The sequence below is a fragment of the Somniosus microcephalus genome, chromosome 3 (assembly GCF_052327205.1).
Source record: "Somniosus microcephalus isolate GS21.2 chromosome 3, FLI_Smic_1.0, whole genome shotgun sequence".
Classification (NCBI taxonomy): domain Eukaryota; kingdom Metazoa; phylum Chordata; class Chondrichthyes; order Squaliformes; family Somniosidae; genus Somniosus; species Somniosus microcephalus.
The window spans coordinates 133,494,957-133,522,458 of record NC_140989.1 but is presented as its reverse complement, the minus strand read 5'-3'; the positions used below and the strand labels follow the sequence as shown (position 1 = coordinate 133,522,458).

The 27,502-nt window shown below is 49.1% G+C and overlaps 1 protein-coding gene across 1 annotated transcript in view; it reads left to right on the top strand.

Annotated features, from left to right (window-relative positions):
- The window catches only part of pcsk2 (proprotein convertase subtilisin/kexin type 2), a 153,955-nt gene that overhangs the window by 48,671 nt on the left and 77,782 nt on the right, over positions 1–27,502 (top strand). The window contains exons 3-5 of the mRNA XM_085981639.1: positions 6,537–6,650; positions 10,638–10,746; positions 11,819–11,856. Coding sequence (XP_085837765.1) covers positions 6,537–6,650; positions 10,638–10,746; positions 11,819–11,856 — 261 coding nt within the window. The remainder of the gene's footprint in view (positions 1–6,536; positions 6,651–10,637; positions 10,747–11,818; positions 11,857–27,502) is intronic.

The following is a 27,502-nucleotide window of genomic DNA, read 5'->3' as shown; positions in this document are numbered from 1 at the left end:
GGTCGAGGGAGCAGGAAGTGGGTCTCATGGACAAGATGAGCTCAGAGAGGGCATGAGGGGAGATTGGAGAGAAACTGGAGAAAGATGCGAGTTCAGGTCTAGGGCAGGGGGAGCCTTAGAGGAAGTTTGGCCCAGTGGGCTAGGGGAAGGGAGGGAAGTGACAGAGGCAGCTGATTAGATGGTCTCAGTCTTAGAGGCAAAGAATTCCATGAGCTCCTTGCACTTTTTGTTGGAGGTGAGGGTGGAGGAGACAGGGGAGAGGGATGAGATCCACCAACTGGCTCATCTGGCTCTATTGCACATCTTCAGTACCTGGCCCATTAACAAATAAACCATTTCTCTGAAGTAGCTTCAGCCTGTGGCATTTTTAAGCCGGTGCAAAATGTCTTTGCTTTAAAGCACAGCAATTACACGCGACTCATTCCCAAATCCTTTAATCTGAAGACAAAAAACACAATCAGGAATTCTAAAACATGACGATACCTATGTTACAGATATTTTTATTCTTTAGCATTTTGTTATATTGCTGATTTTAAATGTAAATGCACATCTTGTTATTATGCTTGTAACACAAATCACAACAAAGGGCTTGCCAGTTTTTCAAAGTAGACCTACTTAGAGGATGCTATGGTCAAGTCAAATGCATGTGAGTTCAACAAATAAGCTTTCTGAACCCTAAGTCTGCTCATTAGTGTCTGACCTATTGTTTGTCTATTGCCAATTCTTCTCCATACCCCCATCTCTCCTGAAGGCACTGGCTCCTTCCTAGGATATGGCCCCATGGGCATCCATTGCCCTTTAGTACTTGCTCAGGGATTCAGTATTCATGTTTGAGCCTTCATAATGGATGTCAGCAGGCTATTTGGCTGCTGGCTATTACAGACAACAACATTCTTGCCTTCACCTGACTTCCTGACACACACATCCAGGAGGCATCACTCAATAAAAATTAGGCATGGGAATTCCAGCAGATCTTTCTCTCACCAACACAGGTGTGCTGGGACCAACTGTATCCCTACTGAGGGATCATTTGGAGGATATAAAGGAATGGATAAGGAAGGAACATGGAACATAGGCGTTTCATTGAGTGGACTTTAATTTTGTTCTATAAAACTCTGAATATATTAAAGGGAAAGCATTGCCCATAAAATCTATACCCTTGCTCTGGAAGTTTTTTCACTATTATGGGATAGTGCAAAAGCTTTTGTCCATGCTTGTTATAATACTTCAATTTACAAGAGAGAGAAACTCAAAAGGCTCAATCTCTCCAGAGTAAAGTTAAGTGGCTGAAGCAAAATCATAAAGCTGTGGCCTGCAAATGGATTACATTGAATTGGTAAACACTAAAATGAAATACATACCCTATTTTCTGCAAGTTCTCTCTGATGCAAGTTGAATTGTGGAGTTTTGCACTTGAGGATAAACCTGAACGCTTGAGTGCTTAATGAGAAAGATAAAAATTGCCAATATGATCATGATTCAACCACAAGCACTTCTATCCACACATCTAGGCAGCATAGGTAAGCATGCAATATTGTCTAGATATAAGATTAACTAGAGGAAAACTGAGAGCCTTGTCCTTTCTGAAATGTTAGGGTGGATTTTCCCGGCTATAGTGACCTAATAATTGGAAGCTTATGAACTGGAAAATTGGGTGCTAATCCTTTTAACCCAGTCCTGCACCTGAAAAGCACTGTCGTCAAATTTCCTGTATGGTTTTTCAGGTGGTTGCACTTGAATGCACCTGAAGAGATCACAGCAACAAAAATCACATGCAAATAATTATCAAATGCCTCTACACACAGATGTCCTATGATAATGTGGGTGCAGTTTACAGGCAGACTGCTCCCATAACTTTTTCCTACATTACAGCAGTGACTACACTTCAAAAGTACTTAATTGGCTGTAAAGTGCTTTGGGACACTAACGGCTGAAAATTCAGTAGCCTTAGCGCCTCATTTGAGGCGCTAGAGGGCCTTGCGCCGGAGTTATGGCCAGTAGTGAAATTCCCTGGGGCCCTAAATCGGCGTTGCTCCGGTAGCACTGCGCCGGCACCGATGACGTCATCGGTGTGCGCAGCGTCCCGGTTGCCGTGGTAACCCGCCCGAACTCCGAAATTGAGTTGCGGCCGCCTCGCCCGTGGCAGCCGCAACCAGCGTTTTGTCAGAGGTGCCTTACTGCAGTTAGCGCCGGCGCATATTAAAGGCCCCGCGGCGGCCGGCCGCTTTCCCGCCGGCCGCCTGCTCGCAGCTCCCTCCCCGGACTTCTCTCCCCCCCCCCCCCCCGGAACAGATGCAAGCCCAGCACTTGTCCGAGGTGCCGGGCTCATTTTTAAGCAGATTTGCGTGGGCCGCGGCCGGGTGCAGGCAGCTCCTCCTTAACGGAAGGAGGAGGCCTGCACTTCCCCAGCCTGCCGCACCGCATCGGGTGCCGCAGCGCCGGAATTGCGGCGCGAAACGGCAGTTAGCGCCCTTTTCCAGGCGCTAAGACCATTCAGTCGCGCCGGCAGCCGTTTGGGCGCGGCGCCACTGAATTTTTGGCGCGCGCAGGGGACTTAGCGCCGGCACTAACTTCCGGCGCTAAAGCCCTGGCTAAGCCAAAACCCAATTTCTAGGCCTATATAAATGCAAGTCTTCCTTTTACTTTTATATCAAACTTGGCCCTACTGCTTCCAGAGTTGCCATTGAAGGGCTATTTGTTTTAAAGGGACAGGCTGGAATTGTCAAGAATGGTCTTTATCTTTGGCTTCTAGCTTTCAGACTATTGCTGTAGTTTCAATACATGTTAGAAACATAGGCCTAGAAATTGGGTTTTGGCTTAGCCAGGGCTTTAGCGCCGGAAGTTAGTGCCGGCGCTAAGTCCCCTGCGCGTGCCAAAAATTCAGTGGCGCCGCGCCCAAACGGCTGCCGGCGCGACTGAAGGGTCTTAGCGCCTGGAAAAGGGCGCTAACTGCTGTTTCGCGCCGCAATTCCGGCGCTGCGGCACCCGATGCGGTGCGGCAGGCTGGGGAAGTGCAGGCCTCCTCCTTCCGTTAAGGAGGAGCTGCCTGCACCCGGCCGCGGCCCACGCAAATCTGCTTAAAAATGAGCCCGGCACCTCGGACAAGTGCCGGGCTTGCATCTGTTCCGGGGGGGGGGGGGAGAGAAGTCCGGGGAGGGAGCTGCGGGCAGGCGGCCGGCGGGAAAGCGGCCGGCCGCCGCGGGGCCTTTAATGCGCCGGCGCTAACTGCAGTAAGGCACCTCTGACAAAACGCTGGTTGCGGCTGCCACGGGCGAGGCGGCCGCAACTCAATTTCGGAGTTCGGGCGGGTTACCACGGCAACCGGGACGCTGCGCACACCGATGACGTCATCGGTGCCGGCGCAGCGCTACCGGAGCAACGCCGATTTAGGGCCCCAGGGAATTTCACTACTGGCCATAACTCTGGCGCAAGGCCCTCTAGCGCCTCAAATGAGGCGCTAAGGCTACTGAATTTTCAGCCGATAGAAACATAGACGATAGGAGCAGGAGTAATCCATTTGGCCCCTCGAGCCTGCTTCGCCATTCAATGCAATCATGGCTGATCATCCAAATTCAGTACCCGGTCCCTGCTTTCTCTCCATACTCCTTGATCCCTTTAGCCTTAAGAAATATATCCAACTCCTTCAGAATGCTGTTTGTCTTTTTGCACCTATTGATGGAGGCTGTGTTCAGTGCTGTGGAACCATCCTTTTGCAAGATGGCTTATTTGGAGGCAGATGATGAGCAACAACCACAAGACCATTGACAGCTGCTGAAGGAGTCTGCCTGGCCCTCTCGAGAGCCACCACCAAAAGGTTCCTTACTGAATACAACTGCTCCATCCCACATTGAATTAAAAGAAAAAGCCTCCCAGTTAAACCTGCCTCCTATTATCAAATTATCAGTGTACATAGGAACACTTGCTTTCCTTGTTCGTCCACAGTTAAAGTGCATAAACAGGACAATGATAGAGTTCCAACAGTACTTCATTGAAAAACTGTGTGGCCTAGAAATTCAGTTGCATTTGCGCCCAATTAGGGGCGAAAGAGTGGGTTGCGCCGGAAGTTGCGTTGCGCCCGAAATTAGGTGGGCCCTAACATCGGCGTTAGCCGGTAGCGCTGCGCCGGCACCGATGACGTCATTGGTGTGCGCAGTGCCCCGGTACCGCCCGAAACCACGCCGATCCCCATCTTCAGTAGCGGCCGCCTCTTCCGTGGCGGGCGCTAACAACATCGGGAGACCGGGTCCTTACTGCAGCCTTAGCGGCGCAAGTTAAGGTGGAGGTGCGGGGTGGCCGCTTTTTCGGTGGCCGCCTGCCCGCACCTCCTTCCTCGGCCTCCTACACCCCCCCCCCCCCGCGGCATTGCCGGCTGGTTTCCGTGGAGCCCGGCACTTCTCCGTTGTGCCGGGCTCTTTTGCCGGCACTTGCAATCGGGGCTCCGGCCGTTGCAGGCACCTCCCCCTTAAGAGAAGGGGGAGGCCTGCAGTACAGCAGCCTGCCGCACCGCATCGGGTGGCGCAGCGGGACCGGGAGCGCTGAAATTCACTTTCAGCGCCCCAAGCGGGGCGGACACACCCTGTACCAGCGCCTGGTTCCGCTTTGGGGCGCTGAAAGTGAATATGGGGCGGGCACAACTGGCTCCTCGGCGGGCGCAAAATTTTCGGCGCAAACGTGCTGGCGGGGCTATACCCAATTTCTAGGCCTGTGTCTTTTACTGTATAATGCTTTTCAACACATCTTCCAGCGTAGTGTTTGAGGTGCGAGTCCACCTATCCTAGTGCTCCTTCTAAGTGAACTCCCATTGACAGAAGACTGCCCATCACCCCTGTGCTTGCTGACCTACATTGGAACCCAGTCTGGCAATGCCTCAATTTTAAAATTTTCATCCCTGTTTTAAAATCCCTCCATAACCTCAACCCTCCCCATCTCTATAACCTCCTCCAGCCCTTCAACCTTCTGAGATCTCTGTGCGACTCCAATTTTGGCCTCTTGCGCAGCCCTGATTTTAATCATCCATCATTGGCGGCCGTGCTTTCAGCTGCCTCGGCCCTAAGCTCTGGAATTCTCTCCCTAAACCTCTCCGCCTCTCCGCCTCTCTCTCCTTGAAGACGCTGCTCAAAACCTACCTCTTTGACCAAGCTTTGATCATCTGTCCTAATTGTTGTGTATGTAATATGTTATGTATGTTGTGTTACCAAATGTTATTAGCCCTAGTTATGGTGCATCTGTTGACTTAATTGCACGGGTACGTTTTAATTAAAAGGGGAGGAATGTTGTGTATGTAATATGTATGCTACTTTAACCCTATGGCCAGGGCAGCACTACTTTGTAGGGCGTAGTGATACCGTAGTACCACTCCTGGCCATAGGGGTATAAATAGTACTGCGGGTACTGATCTCCCCTCAGTTCCCGCCTGTGGGTATGAAGTAAAGACCTAAGTTAAACCCTTCCAAGCTGTCTCTTCCTTTTTGTATCAAGTATATGCGCATACTTTACACTAATATCTCCTTATGTGGCTCGGTGTCAAATTTTGTTTGATTCCACTCCTGTGAAGCACCTTGGGACGTTTTACTATGTTAAAGGTGCTATATAAATGCAAGTTGTTGTTGAGAGAGAGGTTTCAGCAGTGTCTTTGATATGGTGCTGGGAATGAGGTAGCCCTTTGACCTCTGCAAACAGAGACCCTTGATGGTTCCCACTACAGACTGTGAACTCTCCACGGTCTCAGGGACGGTCTTGCCCAGCCTTGATTCTAGCTTTTGGATAGCCATGGGCAGAGGAGCACTGTGGAAGGGCTGCTATCCTGACCATCAGTATATATATTCAGATACAACAAACAGGCTACAAGAAGTATAGCTGGGTCTACACTGCTTACACTAGAACAAGGCTAAAATTTCACAACACAATTAAAGTTGTACAAATATTAGGTGTCATAGAATCATAGAATAGTACAGCATAGGAGGAGGCCATTCAGCCCAGTGAATCGGGCTCTTTCGAAGAGCAATGCAGTTAGTCACACTCCCCCTACAATTTTTTCTCCTTCAAGTATTTATCCAATTCCCTTTTGAAGGCTACTATTGACTATGTATCCAACACCCTATCAGGCAGCGCATTCCAAATCTTAATCACTCATTGTGTAAAAAAGGTTTTTCCTCATGTCGCTTCTTGTTCTTTTGCCAATCAGCTTAAATCTGTGCCCTCTTGTTATTGACCCTTCAGCCTTTGGAAAACGTTTCTCTTTATTTACTCTATCTAAACCCTTCATGATTTTAAACACTTCTATCAAATCTTCTCTTAGCCTTCTCTGCTCCAAGAAGAACAACGCCAGTTGTAGGACATTACCCTTGAGTGTTCGTTTAAAAGTATGTTGAGAAAATTGTGCCACAGAAACACTTTTCTCTGAATCCCTGTTGAGATTGTGTTCCTGATCAGTGAATAAAATGTAGTAAACAGATGTTATCAGTTTGACATTTTTAATTGAAGCCTGCCCGATCTAACATCTATGGATTTGCTCACGCAGATTGTTTCTCTTGCAGGTAAAACATGCCATGCAGCAAGAGGCATTTAACAGAATGAAGCGAGGATATCGGAGCATTAGTGAAATTGGTATCACGATGAACGATCCTTTGTTTACAAAACAATGGTATCTTGTAAGCAACATTTGATTTACCTATATCTCTCTTACATGTGCTAACATTTACCTGTGTTTACGACTTTTTTTTAATGTGTTCTCTGGATGTGGGCGCTGCTGGCAAGGCTGGCATTTATTGCCCATCCCTTGATTTCCTGAGAAGGGTGGTGGTGGTCCTTCTCCTTGAACTGCTGCAGTCCATGTGCCCATGTTGCCCCCAGGTTGGGAGTTCCAGGATATTAACCCGGTGACGATGAAGGAACAGTGATAGATAGCCAATCCAGGGTGGCATGTGACTTGGCGACGGTTGCTGTCCTGGTCCTTCTCAGTGGCAGGAATTAGGTGTAGAAATATTTGTAATGTTCAATGTAGGTCATTGTCTTTCCTCCATCTTAGGTTGTTCAAAAATTTCCAATACGATCATATGCAGAAATGAAGTGAATTCTTTGTCTGTTATCAAAATTAAAATGAGACTTTCATATTCACTAATGGAATGATATTCTGCTGTGCACTATTCATATGACATTCCTCTCTGCTGTTTTCGCAAAAGCATTGATTTAAACAGATTAATCCCTTTGGTAAAATAGCGGAGAAAGAAACTTATTGCACATAGCAACCTAAACTGATAGGGAGCTGCAAATCTAACATGGATGTACTTTGCCTTGCTGTTGCTGCTAAAAGCTTTTTAATCAAGAGAAATAACGTCTCACATCTCTAAGGTGACTGAGGTCTTTTTTGTTGAGAAATGGACATGTGGTTAATTAATAACAAAAGGCAGGACATAAACTACGCTGTATGACATATTTTCTCTCACTTGCATGGTGTTTGATTATGCTTGCCCATATTTAGGAACATAGGAACAGGTCACTCGACCCCTTGAACCTGCTCTGCCACTCAATCAGATCATGGCTGATCTGTATCTTAACTCCATTTACCTGCCTTGATTCTGTAACCCTTAATACCCTTTGCCTAACAAAAATCTATCAATCTCGGTTTTGAAATTTTCAATTGACAAAATATTTGGCGGATGTCATTTCCTGTGGGAAATCCTGGGAGTGGTGGGAAACAACCATAGATCACGAAGAATGGCTTGGGAGTAAGATTCTGTTGCATTCTGCTGGAGTTGCACTGGTTTCCTGGCATAACCCCAGCAGAAAATCTTTGTCAATAAGTTTTTTTTATTTTTCTCCTCATTTGAATCGATGAAAGCAACACTGGTTGAAATGCCTCAAACTGTTCCACACAGAGAATTGATTTTGGAGCTTATGTGAGCAAACATGAAAAAGTGCATGGGTATCTTTATTTCTGTAAAGATAGCAGTCGTCTCAACTGGAGGAATTACAGCATTAGTTGGGTTTTAAGTTTGAAGTTATCTTACGCTGTTAAATAAAATTCCTCTCTTACACACGTGTGTTTAGATTAATTCTACAGTTTTTCAGTTTCTAAATTGGCCAGTTGATTAGAATAAAAAGAGCTCTAATAGTAAGGTTATTCCATAAACTGGGTTGGCCCATTGCCATCTCTGCTATAGTATTTGCTCAAATGTAAGAAGTCACACGACACCAGGTTATAGTCCAACAGTTTTATTTGAAATCACAAGCTTTCGGAGCGCTGCTCCTTCGTCAGGTGAAGTGGAGAGATGCATAAAAACACAGCTTATATAGTCAGGGAATAATGCCAGATGATTACAGGTAATCGTTCTAACTGCCATTTATCACATCTTGGCAGAGAGATAATCACAGCAATCAAAGGTGTGGATGGTGTCCAAACAGGTCAGTCAGGAAAACATTACATCAAAGAACAATGAAGTGGGGTCACAAGGGGTCAAATGTTGCAGATGCTGGGGTCTGTATGAAAAACAAAAAACAGACAAAAAAACATTTTTTTTGCTGGAAATCACAGCAGGTCCGGCCGCATCTGTGTAGAGAGAACAAGCCAACAACGACGTGAGTCTGGGTGACCCTACATCAGGTGGGGTTACATGTAGTGTGACATGAACCCAAGATCCCGGTTGAGGCCGTCCTCATGAGTGCGGAACTTGGCTATCAGTTTCTGCTCGACGATTTTGCGTTGTGTGTCTCGAAGGCCGCCTTGGAGAATGCTTACCCGAAGATCGGAGGCTGAATGTCCTTGACTGCTGAAGTGTTCCCCGACTGGGAGGGAACACTCCTGCCTGGCGATTGTTGCACGGTGTCCATTCATCCGTTGTCGCAGTGTCTGCATGGTCTCGCCGATGTACCATGCTCCGGGGCATCCTTTCCTGCAACGTATGAGGTAGACAACGTTGGCCGAGTCACATGAGTATGTACCATGTACCTGGTGGGTGGTGTCCTCATGTGTGATGATGGTATCTGTGTTGATGATCTGGCATGTCTTGCAGAGGTTGCCGTGGCAGGGTTGTGTGGTGTCGTGGTCGCTGTTCTCCTGAAAGCTGGGTAATTTGCTGCGAACGATGGTCTGTTTGAGGTTAGGCGGCTGTTTGAAGGCGAGTAGTGGAGGCATGGGGATGGCCTTAGCGAGGTGTTCGTCATCATTGATGACATGTTGAAGGCTGCGAAGAACATGGCGTAGTTTCTCCGCTCCGGGGAAGTACTGGATGACGAAGGGTACTCTGTTGGTTGTGTCCCGTGTTTGTCTTCTGAGGAGGTCTATGCGATTTTTTGCTGTGGCCCGTCGGAACTGTCGATCGGCGAGTCGAGCGTCATATCCGTTCTTACGAGGGCGTCTTTCAGCGTCTGTAGGTGTCCATCGCGTTCCTCCTCGTCTGAGCAGATCCTGTGTATTCGCAGGGCTTTTCCATAGGGGATGGCTTCTTTAACGTGGTTAGGGTGGAAGCTGGAGAAGTGGAGCATCCTGAGGTTGTCCGTGGGCTTGCGGTAGAGTGAAGTGCTGAGGTATCCGTCTTTGATGGAGATTCGTGTGTCCAAGAATGAAACCGATTCTGAGGAGTAGTCCATGGTGAGTTTGATGGTGGGATGGAACTTGTTGATGTTATCGTGTAGTCTTTTCAGTGATTCTTCGCCGTGGGTCCATAGGAAGAAAATGTCGTCGATGTATCTGGTGTATAGCGTCGCTCATTAGATATCCGATGCAACAGGAGATGGGTAATTCAACTAGCTATGTTTTGTCATTGAAATGAATCAGTGCCAGTGTATATTTTAAAAATATATTCACTTTAGGAATGTGGGCGTTGCTGGCAAGGCCGATATTTATTTGCCCATCCCTAATTGCCCTTGAGATGGTGGTGGTGAACCGCCTTCTTCTTGAACTGCTGCAGTCCGTGTGGTAAAGGTGCTGTTAGGTAGGGAGTTCCAGGCTTTTGACCCAGTGATGGGTACCATGGAGTTAAAAGAACATAAGAAATAGGAGCAATAGTAGGCCATACAGCCCCTTGAGCCTGCTCTGCCATTCACTAAGGTCATAGCTGATCCTCTACCTCAACACCCACACCTTGTACAGCACAGACCCTATCCCGTAATTGCCCATCTGTTGATCTCAATCTCAGTTATGCACAGGTAATCTGCCAAGTGGAGGGTAAATCAATCCAGTACAGGCTTGCAGGGGGGGGGGTGGGTGCTGCGGCAGAGGGGGGTGGACAAAGAAGGTCTACGGTTCCCTTAGGATTCTTCAGGCCCCAATCCTGTTTACCGTCCCAGTTGGCTGTCAGCTCCGGGACGGTGCATGTTTCGACTGAATCTTTGCTAAAATTACATTGGTGTCCGAATTACGCCCTGCCATGTAAATATTCCTGAGGGACTCCACCTGCCTGCAGCAGGGGACCTTGATGTTCCTGAAAACCCAGGAGTTAAAATGGTAGTGGGTGGGGGTGGAGCGGGGGTGCTGGTGTGGGGATGTTATTGCCACAGCCGCTGTACCATCTTAACCCCTCGTCAGCACCATTCCTGCCAGGCAGGCAGGGTTGAAGTCGGGTTTAAGATCTAAAAAAGTATGGTTTAAATCTCAAAACATGCTCATCCAGTATGTCCACTTATTTTCGTTGAATCAGGTAAACACTGGCCAAGCAGATGGAACCCCTGGGCTAGACCTTAATGTCGCCGAGGCTTGGGAATTGGGCTATACTGGAAAAGGAGTAACCATAGCAATCATGGATGATGGTAAGAGCTGATTGAGTGTTTTTACTGAAAGTCTCTCTTGACAATATGCACTCACAAGCAGACTGCGTGTTGCATCTGTGCCTTTTACTTGATAACTTATCCTGAGGAAGGAAACAAATGTATTAGGTGTCTTTTTCCTGCTGTATTTAAGAAAATAATAAGAACATAAGAAATAGGAGCAGGAGTAGGCCATTTAGCCCTTTGAGCCCGCCCTGCCATTCAACAAGATCATGGCTGATCTTCGACATGAACTCCACCTTCCCGCACTATCCCCATATCCCTTGATTCCCTTAGTATCCAAAAATCAATCGCACTCTGTCTTGAATATACTCAACGACTGAGCATCTACAGCTCTCTGGGGTAGAGAATTCCAAAGATTTACAACTCTCTGAGTGAAGAAATTTCTCCTCATCTCAGTCCAAATGGTCGACCCCTTATTCTGAGACTGTGACCCCTAGTTCTTGACTCCTCAGCCAGGGGAAACATCCTCCCAGCATCTACCTTGTCAAGCTCTGTAAGGATTTTACATGTTTCAATGAGATCAGCTTTCATTCTTCTAATTTCTATGGAATATAGGCCGAGTCTCCTCAATCTCTCCTCATATGACAATCCCCCCATCCCAGAAATCAGTCTGGTGAATCTTCGTTGCACTCCCTCTAAGGCAAGCATATCCTTCCTTAGGTAAGGAGACCAAAATTGTACACGACACTCCAGGTGTAGTCGCACCAAGGCCCTATATAATGGCAGTAAGACTTATTTACTCTTATACTCCAAACCTTTTGCAGTAAAGGCTAACATATTGCCCTGTAACCTCACAATAGTTGTATTTATGGTTAAAGATGTGCATAAAAAATATATCCTGCAGAGGTGATTACAAAGGAATTGTTTCTCTGTTTGATACTAAAAGCTGAACTGTGCAAATGTGCTGCTTCTACTGTGATATTTCCAATGCTACTCCTCAATGTTTCAAACCCCTTCAAAGCTGCTGAAAGATTTGATTTGTTTAGTTTGCAGAACATCCTTTTGCGACTTTAAATTCAGTTTATGTAACCTATTTATCATTTTAATGCAGGGATTGATTACTTGCACCCTGACCTTGCAGAAAACTATGTAAGTACAGAATAGGTTTTCTTGTTTGTAATTTATTTTGATAGGAATGTGTTGATAAATGTCTCAAGTAATAAAAGCTGATTGTACACAGGCTGTGAGAAAATGCTTCTTGAATACAAAATGAACAGAAGCAGTAGCTTGGCCGGATTCCCAAACTTTCATTGGGTTAAAATGGCTCGGAATTTGCAGTGGGTCATGACACCGAACTGTCAGTGTTCTCTGTCATTATCCCTTTGAAACTGACCGCAACTTCAGGATGTAGCACATCGGTATCTAAACGTGGAAATCCTGAAGTTGCGGTCAGTCATTCGCTGTTCCGTCACTGGCTGCGCTGTGGCCTCACCTCCCGCCATAGCTATCAGTGTAATCAGTGAAACTGATGAAAACTTGGGCTTTTCTGCGGTAATATCGCTGTTAAACGCCCCATTAAATGTTAAGCCTTGTTGGAGTAGGTGTAACTGGGGTATTAACAGCGTATTGACTGCTAAACCACCGTTCTGGCCCTGAAAAACTACATTTTATATTTGTGGAGTCACAAATTTCTCCATTATGATAAAAATTTCAATTAAAGAAAAAAAATGTAAAAGTTTGTTCATGAATATTTCAGCTTCTATCTTATCCACATGTGAGAGTTCCAGTCTTTATATCGCTCTCTGTAACATTTTTAAGAAGCCCAGATAAAAGCAGCTTCCTGGTTTGCTGTCTGTGAGAATTCTTCAATGTGATTGGCTGCTGAGACAGATTGTTGATATCACTGCAGCTCTTCGCTGGGGATTCCCATTACACCGCGCTACAATCAATTGCAAGTCGAGAAAGGCAAACTTCTCGCAGCTTTCTTCGGGGCCAGCGGCGAGCCTTTGCTTCGCCGCTGACCGCAAATTATGGGCTAATATGTTAAAGGAAAAATGAAGATCTACAGATAGAAGGAACTGTATCAGTTGTTGGTGAAGATGTGCCTAATTGTACACACTAGTTTCAGAATGGTTAACATTTCTCATTGCCAGATTATATTGATACTAGAATGTCACAACAGATGAATTCCTACCAATTTGTGTGTTTGGCTACATGAAGGCATCAAAGTTAAATCTTGATGCATTCAAAGGGAAGCTAGATAAGCACATGAGGGAGAAAGGAGTAGAAGGATGTGTTGTTGGGGTGAGATGAAGAGTGGGAGGAGGCTCGTGTGGAGCATAAACACTGGCATGGACCTGTTGGGCCGAATGGCCTGTTTCTGTGCTCTGGACTTTATGGGGGTAATTTTTACTCACAATAACGGGTGGGTTTGGGTCGGGTGGGAAGTAAAATTTAAAAAATTTCAAACCCGACTCCAACCTACCTCGAAATCGCTCACTTCCGGGTTGGGAGGGGCAGGCGGGCAATCTGCTCACAGGAGGCTGCTTGGTTGGTGAAAGCTTTTAAAGAGGTTGCATGCCTCCATTTTAACCAGCTTTTTATTGTCAGCTAATATCGGCCGGGTTTCCCGGGCCTCAGGAAACCCGATAGGTAAAAGGAGGCAGGAAGGGCCGAATCCATAAGGTAAGTGCCTTTACAACACTGCTTGTGGGCCAGGAGGAGCAGAAGTGTTTCCTCCTGGCCCAACAAGCTAACCTGTAAACCCCCCGCAATCTGTCCACTCACCCCCCCCGCAATCTGTCCGACCACCCCCCGCGATCACGCCCCTTCACCACCATCTCGCACCCCCTGACCACCGTATCTACCGCACCCCCTGGCAATCTCTTCCCCCCACCTTAGACCCCTCCGACGGTGATCTCTCCCTACCTGCTCCTTCGCTGCATCCTTCTACTGCAAGATTTCCTGCTCGACAGGCAGCCAGGCTGTCAATCAGGCTGGCTGTCGGATGGGAAACCTGGGGAAAAAATTTGAACTGCAGGATGTTCAGTAAACCCGTACTTCCAGGTTTCCCGTGCAGGGACCCGTCTCCTCGAGGCGGGAAGGGGATTAGAGCCAATTAACTGCCTGCATTCTCAGATGCAGCAGCCATCTGCTTTCTGCTAAGGAGAGAGGTCTTGGTGAGCCTTCTCAAAGCTGTCAAACGCTGACAATTCTTCTGTCAAAATTTTTTCGACAGATGAAGCGTCATACGCTGACGTCATCTATCACCGGCTTTTCCTTAATTGGCCGGGCTTAATAAGGTCAATCGAGGGAAAATAGCATGGGTTGGTCAGACGTCGCTGGGGGCGGGACTGAAACCCGAAAACCAGCAGTCCCGCCCCCAACTCGCCTCCATTGACAAAATCTAGCCAAAGCAATACTGAAGGAGTGCTGCATTGTTATTGGCCAAGTCCTGATCTATATAAATGCCTGTTGTTGTTCCTCAGAAGATTTAAACTTGGGTGTTCCTATGAGAAATCTTATACAAGAGTCTGTCAGAAAAGTGTGACGGGGCCAATTAGAATCATAGAATCATAGAAATTTACAGAACAGAACGAGGTCATTTGGTCCATCGTGTCTGTGCTGGTCGAAAATAGAGCTAGCCAGCCTAATCCCATTTTCCAGCTCTTGGTCCGTAGCCTTGTAGGTTACGGCACCTCAAGTGCATATCCAAGTTTTTTTTAAAGGTGTTGAGGGTCTCTGCCAATACCACCCTTTCAGGCAGTGAGTTCCAGACCCCCACCACCCTCTGGGTGAAAAAAGTTCTTCTCAACTCCCCTCTAATCCTTCTACCAATTACTTTAAATCTGTGCCCTCCTGGTTATTGACCTCTCTGCTAAGGGAAATAGATCCCTCTTATCCATTCTATCTAGGCCCCTCATAATTTTATACACCTCAATTATGTCGCCCCTCATCCTCCTCTGTTCCAGAGAAAACAACCGCAGCCTATCCATTCTTTCCTCATAGCTAAAATTCTCCAATCCTGGCAACATCCTCGTAAATCTCCTCTGTACCCTCTCTAGTGCAATCACATCTTTCCTGTAATGTGGTGACCAGAACTGTACACAGTACTCTAACTGTGGCCTAACTAGTGTTTTATACAGTTCTAGCATGACCTCCCTGCTCTTATATTCTGTGCCTTGGCTAATAAAGGAAAATATCCCATATGCCTTCTTAACCACTTTATCTACCTGTCCTGCTAACTTCAGGGATCTGTGGACATGCACTCCAAGGTCCCTCTGTTCCTCTACACTTCTAAGTATCCTACCATTTATTGTGTATTCCAGTATCCTACCATTTATTGTGTATTCATGGAGGTGCCCAGCTCCAACTTGTGTCGAGGCTATGCGCAGAGCATGGAGACCATTCAGTCCAACAGTCAGCTCCATCAACATCACAGTGGTGCCTACCATCATGGAGCCTCTTCTGACAGCTCTTGCCACTGCTGTGAAAGCTCAGACGGCTGCCATCTTGGCTTTGGGGGCCAGTGTTGACAGGGTCTTCCAGAGCACCACCTCACTCCTGCACTCTGCTCTTGCGCAGTGCAGTATGAGTGCTGAGGCACAGTCCCGGGAGGGCAGCCTTGGATCCATGGGAGAGACACCTGCTGTCCTCTCTCAGGATGACAGCATGCCTGTAAGAGGTGAGTGTGTATTTGGAATGAAAATGAGAGGTGCTTCAGCCTCCTTGTGGTTGATGGAGAAAGATGTGGTGCAGGAGAGGGAAGTGTTCTAAGTGCTGAGGAGCGGGGATGGGGAAGGGGACGTTTTCAAAGTGTGGGGGTGGCATAGGGGGATGGGAGGGGAAGTGTTGAAAGTGCTGAGGGTGGGGGGGCAGGGGAGGGGGAAGTGTTCAAAGTGTGGGGGGCCCAGGCACTGTTACAAAGTGCAATGCAGAGAAATCGAGATATGTACTTACCTTTCCTACTCTGGTCAGGTCATTGAAACTTTTCATGCCTGAAACCCAGGTCCCAGGGGAGATTTCACGCTCTCTTTCCACACCTGCTTCAAGTTATTTTTTTGGCAGCTTCTTTCTGTCAGATGAAAGGAGGACCCACCCACTGGTAAACCACTGCCAGTTAAAATTCTCCCTTATATGTTTTCTACAAAGCGAACATTAACACAAATGTGCAATAACATAATCCTGTTTGGCAGGCTGCAGAGAAAACACATCTTCTGCTCTTGAATTGATTATAACCCAAAGCCGTCATCATCACTGAATTCAATAAAGATCCTTAATTTAATGGTAGTCTCCTCAGTCAAAAATCTGGCTGTCCTAAAATATTGTTACTGAAACAGCATCATAAGAATCGCTGGCATTTACTCTAGACCTCTGTGCACAAAACAACTGCTGCAGTCTGATTTACACCAACGGTGAGTGCTGATAGTTTCACCTTTATTCTTACTGCAAAATCCGGGCTAATTTCTTTCAGGAAATCCTGAATGGACTGAATACCTTATTATGCCACATTTGTGCAATTTTAGATTTTTAGCAGAACCCATAAACATGAGTCAAAATCAGTACCCAGTGAATACAACACCAATTCTTTCTGAGTGAATGTTCAAATGTTCAATGTTGATACAAATTGTTTTCATTCAGAATACTCGTGTGCAACATGATTTTTAGTAGATGTGGTGATTTCTGCAGAAAGGACCTCGTAGCTTTGTTTTAATTTTGTGCCGATGCTACCAAAGTTCTTGTCTGTTTCCACTACAAGTTGTTGCTCTGATAACTACACTGCTGGTTATTATGCTACGTAAGGTTAGGAACGACTGTGGTTGATATTATCATTCAAACACTCATATCAAATTCCTCTCTCCACATTTTAACAAAGCATTAACCCATTTTTTCAATGTTACTAAAATAGCGGAGAAGGGAATTGGACACAAGTACATTGATTGGATGATAGCATTGCTGACAGTAATTTATATCTTATAATAATTGCCATCTGCTGTGAAGCAATTTAGAAGGCTTGTCAATTTCAATTATATATTTTTAATATATTTATAAGTTTTGAGCTGATAATGCCAAAGGCAGTAATCATGTAACGTGGACAAATAATTTCCACAAAATATTTAAAATGATTGCCAAATTATAATAATGAGATTAAAAAAAGTCACAAAATATAGCCCTTAGGAATGCCCCTTAACTTACACAAGCTTTGTTCTACTAATACATGTTGCAACAGTACTTGCAATTGAGGTCCTGGCATCTGCACAAAAACTACATTCTAATTTCAACCCTACTTGAGTAGTCACTGTGATAGCATAAGAATGAGCAAAATATAAAACATCTAGCCCAAAAAGAGTTCAATTGACATTTTTTTGAGTTAAGCAACGCCTCAATTTTTAAATTTTCATCCTTATTTTCAAATCCCTCCCTGGCCTCTCCCCTCCCTATCTCTGTAATCTCCTCCAGCCCCACAATCCTCCGAGATATCTGCGCTCCTCCAATTCTGGCCTCTTGAGCATCCCCGATATTAATTGCTCCACCATTGGCGGCCGTGCCTTCAGCTGCCAAGGCTCTAAGCTCTAAAATTCCCTCCTTAAACCTTTCCGCCTCTCTATCTCTCTTTCCTCCTTTAAGACACTCTTTAAAACCTATCCACCTGCCCTAATATCTCCTTATGTGGCTCGGTGTCAAATTTTGTTTGATAATCGCTCCTGTGAAGCACCTTGGGACATTTTACTACATTAAAGGCGCCATATAAATACAAGATGTTGTTGTTGTTGTTTACCCAGCAAATCTGATGCCATATGATGTGAATATATTGAAAGTGTTGTTCTAAAAATACTTTAGCTCAGAGTTTCGCCTAGGTTGCGGAGTATCTTTTCAAAGAATATCAGATTTATTTCAGTGTTTGAGGGTGAAGCAACATTTCCAGTACCAGAATCACATATCTAACGCGACATGAAAACCCACACATATCAGAGGAGGAGGTTGATGGTAGTAATGACCAATTTGTTTTAAAGTTCTTTTATGTTTACACTCTCATTGGGCCGGATTTTCCGATCGGAGGCTTCCTGCGTGTGGATGCCTCAGATCAGAAATGATCTACGCACGTACCTGCTTGCTCCGTAGGTCCCGAGACTTCCGATCCTGGGAATCTCGTGGTCCGCGCGCACAGAGCTAGTGGTTAGAATATAGAACACGCTACCACAAGGAGTGGTTAAGGTGAATTGCATTTAAGAGGAAGCTAGAAAAGCACACGAAGGGGAAAGGAATAGAAGGGTATGTTGATAGGGTTAGTTGCAGAGTGATGGGAGGAGTCTCGCATGGAGCATAAACACCAGTACAGACCAGTTGGGCCTAATGGTCTGTTTTTGTGCTGTAGATTCTATGTAACTATGGAATTGCAATACAACAGAATACTGGTCAACTTAACATCTGTCTACAATCTGAAGTACAGTTGTTTTTTTCTTTAAACTGGTTAAGTACAGTGACTGGATCTAAAGGGACAGTCACTGATTAAAACTGAGCAGAAGGATATTGGCTGGAATTTCCCCCACCCCCCCAAAAAAACTGGAAGGTTTAGAGCATGGGAGCAGTTAATTGTACAAAATGGGATTCCAGACCTGATCCCACCTCCAAATTGCCCACTTCCAGTTTTAATGGAGGCAGGGCGGGGGCAGGACAGGGCGGGGGCAGGCCAGAGGCGGGGCCAGGGGCGGGGCGGGCAGCCAACCCGCTCCCAGGTGGCGGTACCTTAATTTAAATATTGTAATTGTAAAGTCTGTGGGTTATATGGTGAATTAATACACAGACTACAAGAGTAACTTTAACAGGACTTTACTATTCGAAGGTCAGGGCGAATCTGCCCAATCAATCCTTACACAGCACTTATATACCGGTGTGGTCACCACCGGTATTACAGTATACCGTAGCCAAGACAAAGTAGTGCAACCCTTAAAATAGTTCTCTTAAAGGTGGAACGTTACATACACTACAATCCTCCCTTTTTAGGTTAACAATATATACATATTCCCATTAATATAACATCTTAACATATATACAACTTTATGTGAAACAGTTCACAGATTCAGTCTCTCTGGAGGCTTCCGGACTCTGTCCGGATAACGCCTCGGTGGTGTAGTCATTTTCGGTGGTGTAGTAGGTTCTTCTGGCAAGGTCGATTCGGCTTGAAGGACCGTTTCAGGTTCATCGGATTCCAGTATTACCGGATCGGAGGTAGATGCTCTGGGTATCTCTGCTTCAACATTAGACGTATAGAGTTGTGGAGTAGGTTGGGCCTTTGTGGATGATTCTATGATCTGGTCAACATGGCGCCTTATTATGCTTTCACCAATGTCCACGGTATACATCAACGGTCCTAGCCTTTTTCCAATAGTTCCAGGCTGCCATTTCTCGGTACGGTAGTCCCGGGCCAAAACTTGTTGACCTATCTGAAAGGATCTAGTTGGCCTTTCATTCATGCCTTGAAATTGCCTGTTCTCTACATCCCTTCTGACGTTTGGCTTAATCAAATCCAGCCGGCATCTTATTCTTCTATTGAAAAACATCATGGCGGGAGTTTGGTTTGTGACCGCATGTGTTGCATTCCTGTACGCCAACAAGAAGTTATCTACCTTATGTTGTAGATTTATGTCTTCATTACCCATGGCCTTTATGGCCTTCTTGAAGGTCTGGACAAACCTTTCAGCTAATCCATTGGTGGCGGGATGGTATGGGGCGGACGTATAGTGCTTAACCCCATTGCTTTTTAAGAACTTCCTGAATTCTTCGGACACAAATTGCGGTCCATTATCAGAACAGATCTGTTCCGGCAGCCCATTCCTGGCAAATATGGTCCTTAATACTGTGATGGTTTTTTCCGTGGTGGTGGAGGACATTTTTATTACCTCCAGCCACTTGGAGTGTGCATCCACCGCGATTAAAAACATTGAGTCCATAAATGGACCAGCAAAGTCGATATGTACCCTTTGCCATGGAGATGAGGGCCACTCCCATGGATGCAGAGGAGCTTGTGGTGGCGCGTTTTGGACCATCTGGCATCCTAGACAGATCTTGGTTATTTCTTCGATGTCTCCATCAATACCTGGCCACCACACAAACGTTCTGGCTAGGTTCTTCATTTTCACTCCACCCAGATGCCCCTCGTGAAGCTCCTTTAGTACTTTCTGCTGGAGTTTGGGTGGAATCACCACTCTAGATCCACACATCAAGGTTCCTCGGCACACTGGCAGCTGTTCTCTTCTGTGCGAAAATGCTGGCAGCATTGGTTCGCCATGTACTGGCCATCCCTCCACCGTTAAATCGTAGACTCGTGAGAGAGTCGGGTCATTTCTTGTTTCCTTTTCGATCATGGAATTTGTTACTGGTAGACATTCCATTATGGTTGAGTGGAACATCTCCACTGGGTCCACTGTAGTCGCCTCTTCTTCCACTGGCAACGGTAGGCGCGATAACCCATCAGCATTTCCATGCTGTTTGGACCTTTTGTATTCGATGTCATATTGGTGTGCCCCTAGTAGAACGGACCACCTCTGTAGCCTTTGTGCTGTCATAGTGGAAACGGCCTTGTTAGGGTTGAATATGGACACCAACGGCTGGTGGTCTGTCAGCAATGTAAACTTCTTGCCCTGCAGGTAATGATTGAATTTCTTTACTCCCCACACAAGGCTGAGAGCCTCCCTATCTATCTGAGCGTAATTTCGCTCAGCGGAGGTCAATGATCGGGACGCAAATGCGACTGGCCTTTCCGAGCCATTTGGTAACTTGTGTGAGAGTACAGCTCCAATACCATAAGGGGAAGCATCACAAGCGAGACGAAGAGGTAGCGTTGGGTTGAAGTGAGCCAACACTTCCTCAGAGGTAATCAACGCCTTGCTTCTGCGAAAGGCCTTCTTACAGTCCTCGCTCCACTTCCATGGTACTTCTTTCCGCAACAGAGCATTCAGCGGATGCAGCACCGTGGATAGATTTGGCAGAAACTTATGGTAATAATTAATCAACCCCAGAAACGACCTCAACTGTGATACATTTTCCGGAGCGGGGGCCTTCACGACCGCTTCGGTCTTGTCAGGTGACTTGTGCAGCCCCTCTTGGTCAATGACATGACCGCAGTACGAGATCCGTTTCTGGAAGAACTCACATTTCTGGCGATTAACTCGAAGGCCATATTCCTTCAACCTGGTGAGCACCAGTTTCAAATTTGTGAGGTGTTCCTCCTCGTCTTCTCCCGTAATCAGGATATCGTCCAAGTAACACTGAGTGCTTGGAATACCCTGTAAGACCTGCTCCATGGCCCTCTGCCAAATTGCTGGAGCCGAAGCTACTCCAAAAACCAGTCTATTATATCGATACAAGCCTCTGTGCGTGTTGATTGTGAGATACTGGCGTGACTCTTCCTCGACCTCCATCTGTAAATATGCTTGTGCCAGGTCTATCTTGGTGAAGTGTTTCCCGCCAGACAATGAAGCAAAGATATCCTCAATCCGCGGAAGCGGGTATTGTACCGTGTGAAGCACCGGATTAACTGTGATCTTGAAGTCTCCGCAGATGCGGACCTTCCCCGGTCCCCCTGGCTTGTTACTTGATGAAGACTTCATGACGGGAACAATGGGCGTGGCCCACTCACTCCAGTCCACCTTCGACAGTACCCCTGCACGTTCAAGCTCCTCCAGTTCTGCCTCCACAGCAGGTCGTATCGCGTAAGGTACCGATCTGGCTTTGAAAAATTTTGGGCTTGCATGTTCTGCAATCTTGATTTTTGCCTTAATTCCTCTCAGTATTCCCAGTCCCTGCTGGAATACCTCTTTAGCCTCGTCCAATATTCTGGACAACCGTTCAGGTTTGACATCTTTCTTTCCGAAATCTACCGTCATTGTGTTTAGTGAGTGCCAGTCTATCTTTATTTTCCTGATCCACTCCCATCCCAGAAGTGGTGGACCTCCCTCGGGTAGTACATATAAGTCCATTCCTTGGTGATCTTTGCCCTTGTGTCTCACCTTGACTATTATCTTTCCGATGGGGTATACTTTATGCCCCGTGTATGTCTGCAATACTATCTCCGTATCCCGTAGGGGAATATGTTTGAATAACTTTTTGTAATCTTGTTTATTCATGACCGTCAACGCCGATCCGGTGTCCACTTCCATCTTCACTTGGACTTTTGCAATCTGCAGTGTGACCCAGATAGTTTGTCGGTCAGCTTCTTTACTCACATTGTGAATCCTCAGACTACCCAGTTCCTTGCTGTTGGGGTCTGAATCCGAATTCAGTTCATTTGGACTCTTCACAGTCACCTTATGTACCTTTCTGTACTTCTTCTGCGGTGACTTATTGTTGCTGGTCTTCTTTCCTGACCGGCATACTTTAGCTATGTGACCAAGTTTGCCACATTTTCTACATTCCTGGTTTTTAAACCAGCATTGGTTCTGGTCGTGTGTTGTCTTCCCACAACGGTAACATTTCGTTGTACCCAAAGTCATTTGATCCACACTGAGTACCGTTGTCTTCAGCTGCATTTCCGCCGTGCCTCTCGCTGCGGCTTCGTGCGATGCTGCAATAAGGACAGCCTTATCAAGTGTAAGATCGTTCTCTTCGAGCAGTCGCTTTTGTGTTCCTTCCTTCGACATCCCGCACACGAACTTGTCCCTCAGTGCCTCTGTCAGATTTACCCCAAACTGACAGTATTTTGCTAGCCTACGCAGTTCAACCAGGTACTCCGCGTTGCTTTCCTCCTTTAGTTGCGTTCTCCCGTAAAATTTAGCTCGTTCCGCTAACATCAGCGGTGTGGGGTTCACATGATCCTTCAGGACAGCAACAATATTAGCGAAAGACTGATCCGCCGGTTTAGCTGGTGATAGAAGATGCTTCAATAACCCGTATGTCTTCGCACCCATTGAGTTTAGTAAGGTTAGAGCTTTATCATAATTTGCTATCTTATTGACCTTACAATATATCTCGATGCGTTCTACATACGTGGTCCAATCTTCCACATCAGAATCGAATTCGTTGATGTTGCCACGCTTAGGCATCTTCACAATCTTCCTGAGAAACAACAACGAAATTTTTCTTTAACTTTTTTTTTCCAAAAATGGCAGTTTCCCGCGCTTGTCTTCTTCCCCGCCCACTTTCAAAATGGCGGTTTCCCGCTCCTGTCTTCTTCTCCGCCTACTGGCGGGAGGGGTAAGCTTTTCCCTCGGGCGACGACCGCTGGCTTTCGGGGTTCGCAGCCTGCGCGCCGGCTTCAGTGCGTTCTTTGTTCCCTTTTCTCGGCAGAGCAACCGGCGCTGGGGACAACCCGTTGACGACGAACAGTTCCAGCCGCTGGCTGAATCTCCTCGGTCTCCCTCGCTCGGCTCTGTCTCTCCCGCTCGCTCGGGCTCTGTCTCTCCCTCAGCGGCTTCCAATCACGCCTCCCAGCCCTCTCGCAGTCCGGTCCTTTCCTCCCCCGGCTGCGGCTGAGTTCTCCGCGGTTTCTTATTTTTATTTCTTCCCGCGCCTTACGATCCCGGTCGCAGCGCCTCGCGGCCTCGGTAGCTGCCCGGCCTTTCGCCGGTCGTGGTCGAGCTGTCTCACGACGCTGTTGCATCTCCCAGCCCGCTTGTAGCCCGGTCTCTCACACCAGCTGCGTTCCCGCTGGTAGCCCGGTCTCTCACACCGGCTGCGTTCCCGCTTGCACCGCGGCTTCCATGCCCCACGCTGCCCCAGTCTCAGCGCCTCTGGGCCCGACTTCTGTCCGGCTCCTTTCCCCCCGACCATGGTCGAGTTCACCGCCCTTCCTCCGTTCTTTTTTTTAATTTTCCCCCTACTCACAGTCAACGTGGCCGACTTGCTTCTCGTGGCTGATCGGCTCACTCACCACCGTGGCAGAAGGGACGATCACTGCCTGTTGCTGATGGAAAGCTTCGTGTCTGAATTCTTCCTTCTTCCTTGCTCTGCAGACTCGAGTCTTCTCTCAGCAGAATGACGAGGGCGGGTGCCTCCTCTCGACGCTTGTTAACTGCTTCGGATGTATCGCTGCCGCAGGGTAAGATCGAACTCATCGCCACTGTAAAGTCTGTGGGTTATATGGTGAATTAATACACAGACTACAAGAGTAACTTTAACAGGACTTTACTATTCGAAGGTCAGGGCGAATCTGCCCAATCAATCCTTACACAGCACTTATATACCGGTGTGGTCACCACCGGTATTACAGTATACCGTAGCCAAGACAAAGTAGTGCAACCCTTAAAATAGTTCTCTTAAAGGTGGAACGTTACATACACTACAGTAATGAGGTTGGAAGCCTCTTTTTTCAACCCAATTTTGAATTTAACTGCCTGTGGATGGGTTTCACACAATTCACCCCCCTCCGCAATCTCCAACCCCCCTCCCAATCCTCAACCATAACACCCCCCCCGACACCCCCGATCCCCGAACATACTGCTCCCTGACACCCCCGATCTCTGACCATACCTCCCCTCGACCCCCCCCCGATCCCCGAACATACTGCCCCCTGACCCCCCCGATCCCTGACCATACCTCCCCCTGACCCCCCGATCCCCTGACCCCCCGATCCCCAACCATGCCGTCCCCCGACCCCCGATCCCCTGACACCCCCAATTCCCCGACCCCCGATCCCCGACCATACCGTCCCCGACACCCCGGATCCCCACCCCCCCGCCCCTGACCCCCGCCCCCGACCATACCACCCCCTGACCATACCACTCCTGACCCCCCCGATCCCTGACCCCCCACCCCATGACCCCCTGACTCCCGCGCCCCCTGACCCCCCAATCCCCGCCCCTGAACCCCCCGATCCCTGACCCCCCAATCCCCGACTCCCCTGCCTCCTAACACACCCGATCCCCAACCATGCTGCCCCCTGACCTCCCCAATCTATGACCCCCCCCGCCCCTACACCCCCGATCCCTGACCATACTGCCCCAACCCTCCCGATCCCTGACCATGCTGCCCCCTGACCTCCCCGATCCCGACCCCCCCACCCCTACACCCCCGGTCCCTGACCATACCGCCCCCTGACCCCCCCCGATCCCTGACCATACCGCTCCCGACCCTCCTGATCCCTGACCATGCTGCCCCCTGACCTCCCCGATCCCCGACCCCCCTGCCCCGACACCCCCATTCCCTGACCATACCGCCCCTGACCCCCCGATCCCCGACCATGCTGCCCCCTGACCCCCCCGATCCCTGACCATACTGCCCCTGACCCCCCCGATCCCCGACCATGCTGCCCCCTGACCCCCCGAGCCCTGACCATACCGCCCTGACCCCCCCGATCCCCGACCATGCTGCCCCCCGACCCTCCCGATCCCTGACCATACCGCCCCTGACCCCCCGGATCCCCGACCATGCTGCCCCCTGACCACCCCGATCCCCGTCCATACCGCCCCCCTGACCGTCCCGATCCCCGACCATAATGCCCCCTGACACTCCCGATCCCTGACCATACCGCCCCCTGACCCTCCCGATCCCTGACCATACCGCCCCCTGACCCCCCCAATCCCTGACCATACTGCCCGACCCTCCCGATCCCTAACCATGCTACCCCCTGACCTCCCCGATCCCCGACCCCCCACCCCTACACCCCCGATCCCTGACCATAGCGCCCCCTGACCCCCCCGATCCCTGACCATACCGCCCCCAACCCTCCCGATCCCTGACCATGCTGCCCCCTGACCTCCCTGATCCCCGACCCCCCTGCCCCGACACCCCTATCCCTGACCATACCGCCCCTGACCCCCCCGATCCCCGACCATGCTGCCCCCTGACCCCCCAGATCCCTGACCATACTGCCCCTGACCCCCCCGATCCCCGACCATGCTGCCCCCTGACCCCCCCGATTCCTGACCATACCGGCCCTGACCCCCCCGATCCCCGACCATGCTGCCCCCCGACCCTCCCGATCCCTGACCATACCGCCCCTGACCCCCTGGATCCCCGACCATACCGCACCCTGACCCTCCCGATCCCTGACCATACCGCCCCCGACCCCCCGATCCCTGACCATGCTGCCCCCTGACCCCCCCGATCCCCGTCCATACCGCCCCCCTGACCCTCCCGATCCCTGACCATAATGCCCCCTGACACCCCCGATCCCTGACCATACCGCCCCCTGACCCCCCCGATCCCTGACCATACTGCCACTGACCCCCCCGATCCCCGACCATGCTGCCCCCTGACCCCCCCCGATCCCTGACCATGCTGCCCTGACCCCCCCGATCCTCGACCATGCTGCCCTCCGACCCTCCCGATCCCTGACCATACCACCCCTGACCCCCCGGATCCCCGACCATGCTGCCCCCTGACCCCCCCGATCCCCGTCCATACCGCCCCCCTGACCCTCCCGATCCCCGACCATAACGCCCCCTGACACTCCCGATCCCTGACCATACCGCCCCCTGACCCTCCCGATCCCTGACCATACCGCCCCCTGACCCCCCGATCCCTGACCATGCAGCCCCCTGACCTCCCCGATCCCCGACCCCCCACCCCTACACCCCCGATCCCTGACCATTCCGCCCCCTGACCCCCCCGATCCCTGACCATACCGCCCCCGACCCTCCCGATCCCTGACCATGCTGCCCCCTGACCTCCCTGATCCCCGACCCCCTGCCCCGACACCCCCGATCCCTGACCATACCGCCCCTGACCCCCCCGATCCCCGACCATGCCGCCCCCCGACCCTCCCAATTCCTGACCATACCGCCCCTGACCCCCTGGATCCCCGACCATACCGCACCCTGACCCTCCCGATCCCTGACCATGCTGCCCCCTGACCCCCCCGATCCCCATCCATACCGCCCCCCTGACCCTCCCGATCCCTGACCATAACGCCCCCTGACACTCCCGATCCCTGACCATACCACCCCCTGACCCTCCCGATCCCTGACCATACCGCCCTCCTGACCCTCCCGATCCCTGACCATACCACCCCCTGACCCTCCCGATCCCTGACCATACGCCCCGACCCTCCCGATCCCTGACCATACCGCCCCCCGACCCCCCGATCCCTGACCATGCTGCCCCCTGACCCCCCCGATCCCCGACCATCCCCCCTGACCCTCCCGATCCCTGACCATACCGCCCCCTGACCCTCCCAATCTCTGACCATACTGCCCCCGACCCTCCCGATCCCTGACCATACCGCCCCCGACCCTCCCGATCCCTGACCATACCGCCCCCGACCCTCCCGATCCCTCACCACGCTGACCCCAGTTGTTCAGTTGCCTACCCAATGTGCATCCCAAACAAAATTCATCTCCCTGGACTTTTAAAAAGGGACTATGTTATTGGCTGTCAATGTATCAGTGAGGCTAATGGCTCTCGCCATTATTTATGCCTAAGTGCTACAGCAACTTCAGGTGAGGGGCAGATGCGTGATTAAACGCAGAAATCCAAAAGTTGCTGTCTGAGATTTTTTAAAATTCATTCACGGGATCTGGGCATCGCTTCCAACGCCAGCATTTATTGCCCATCCCTAATTGCCCTTGGGAAGGTGGTGGTGAGCCACCTTCTTGAACAGAGATGTGCCGCTCCGCCATTAGCTTTGTGAAAACAGCATCTCGCTGTCTGCCTCACCATTGAAATTCATTGAACGGCGTGAAGTTGCCATATTTGCATGGTAGATACGAACGAACCTGACCACAGAAAGTTAAGTCTTAGCATTTCAATTGTAAATACCCTTTTAACGATGTGATAAGTGTTAATTACTGCCAGTCAACCACTCTGCCACTGAAAATGAACTATGACAAGTGTGGAGTCTCATTCCTTCACGTTTTAA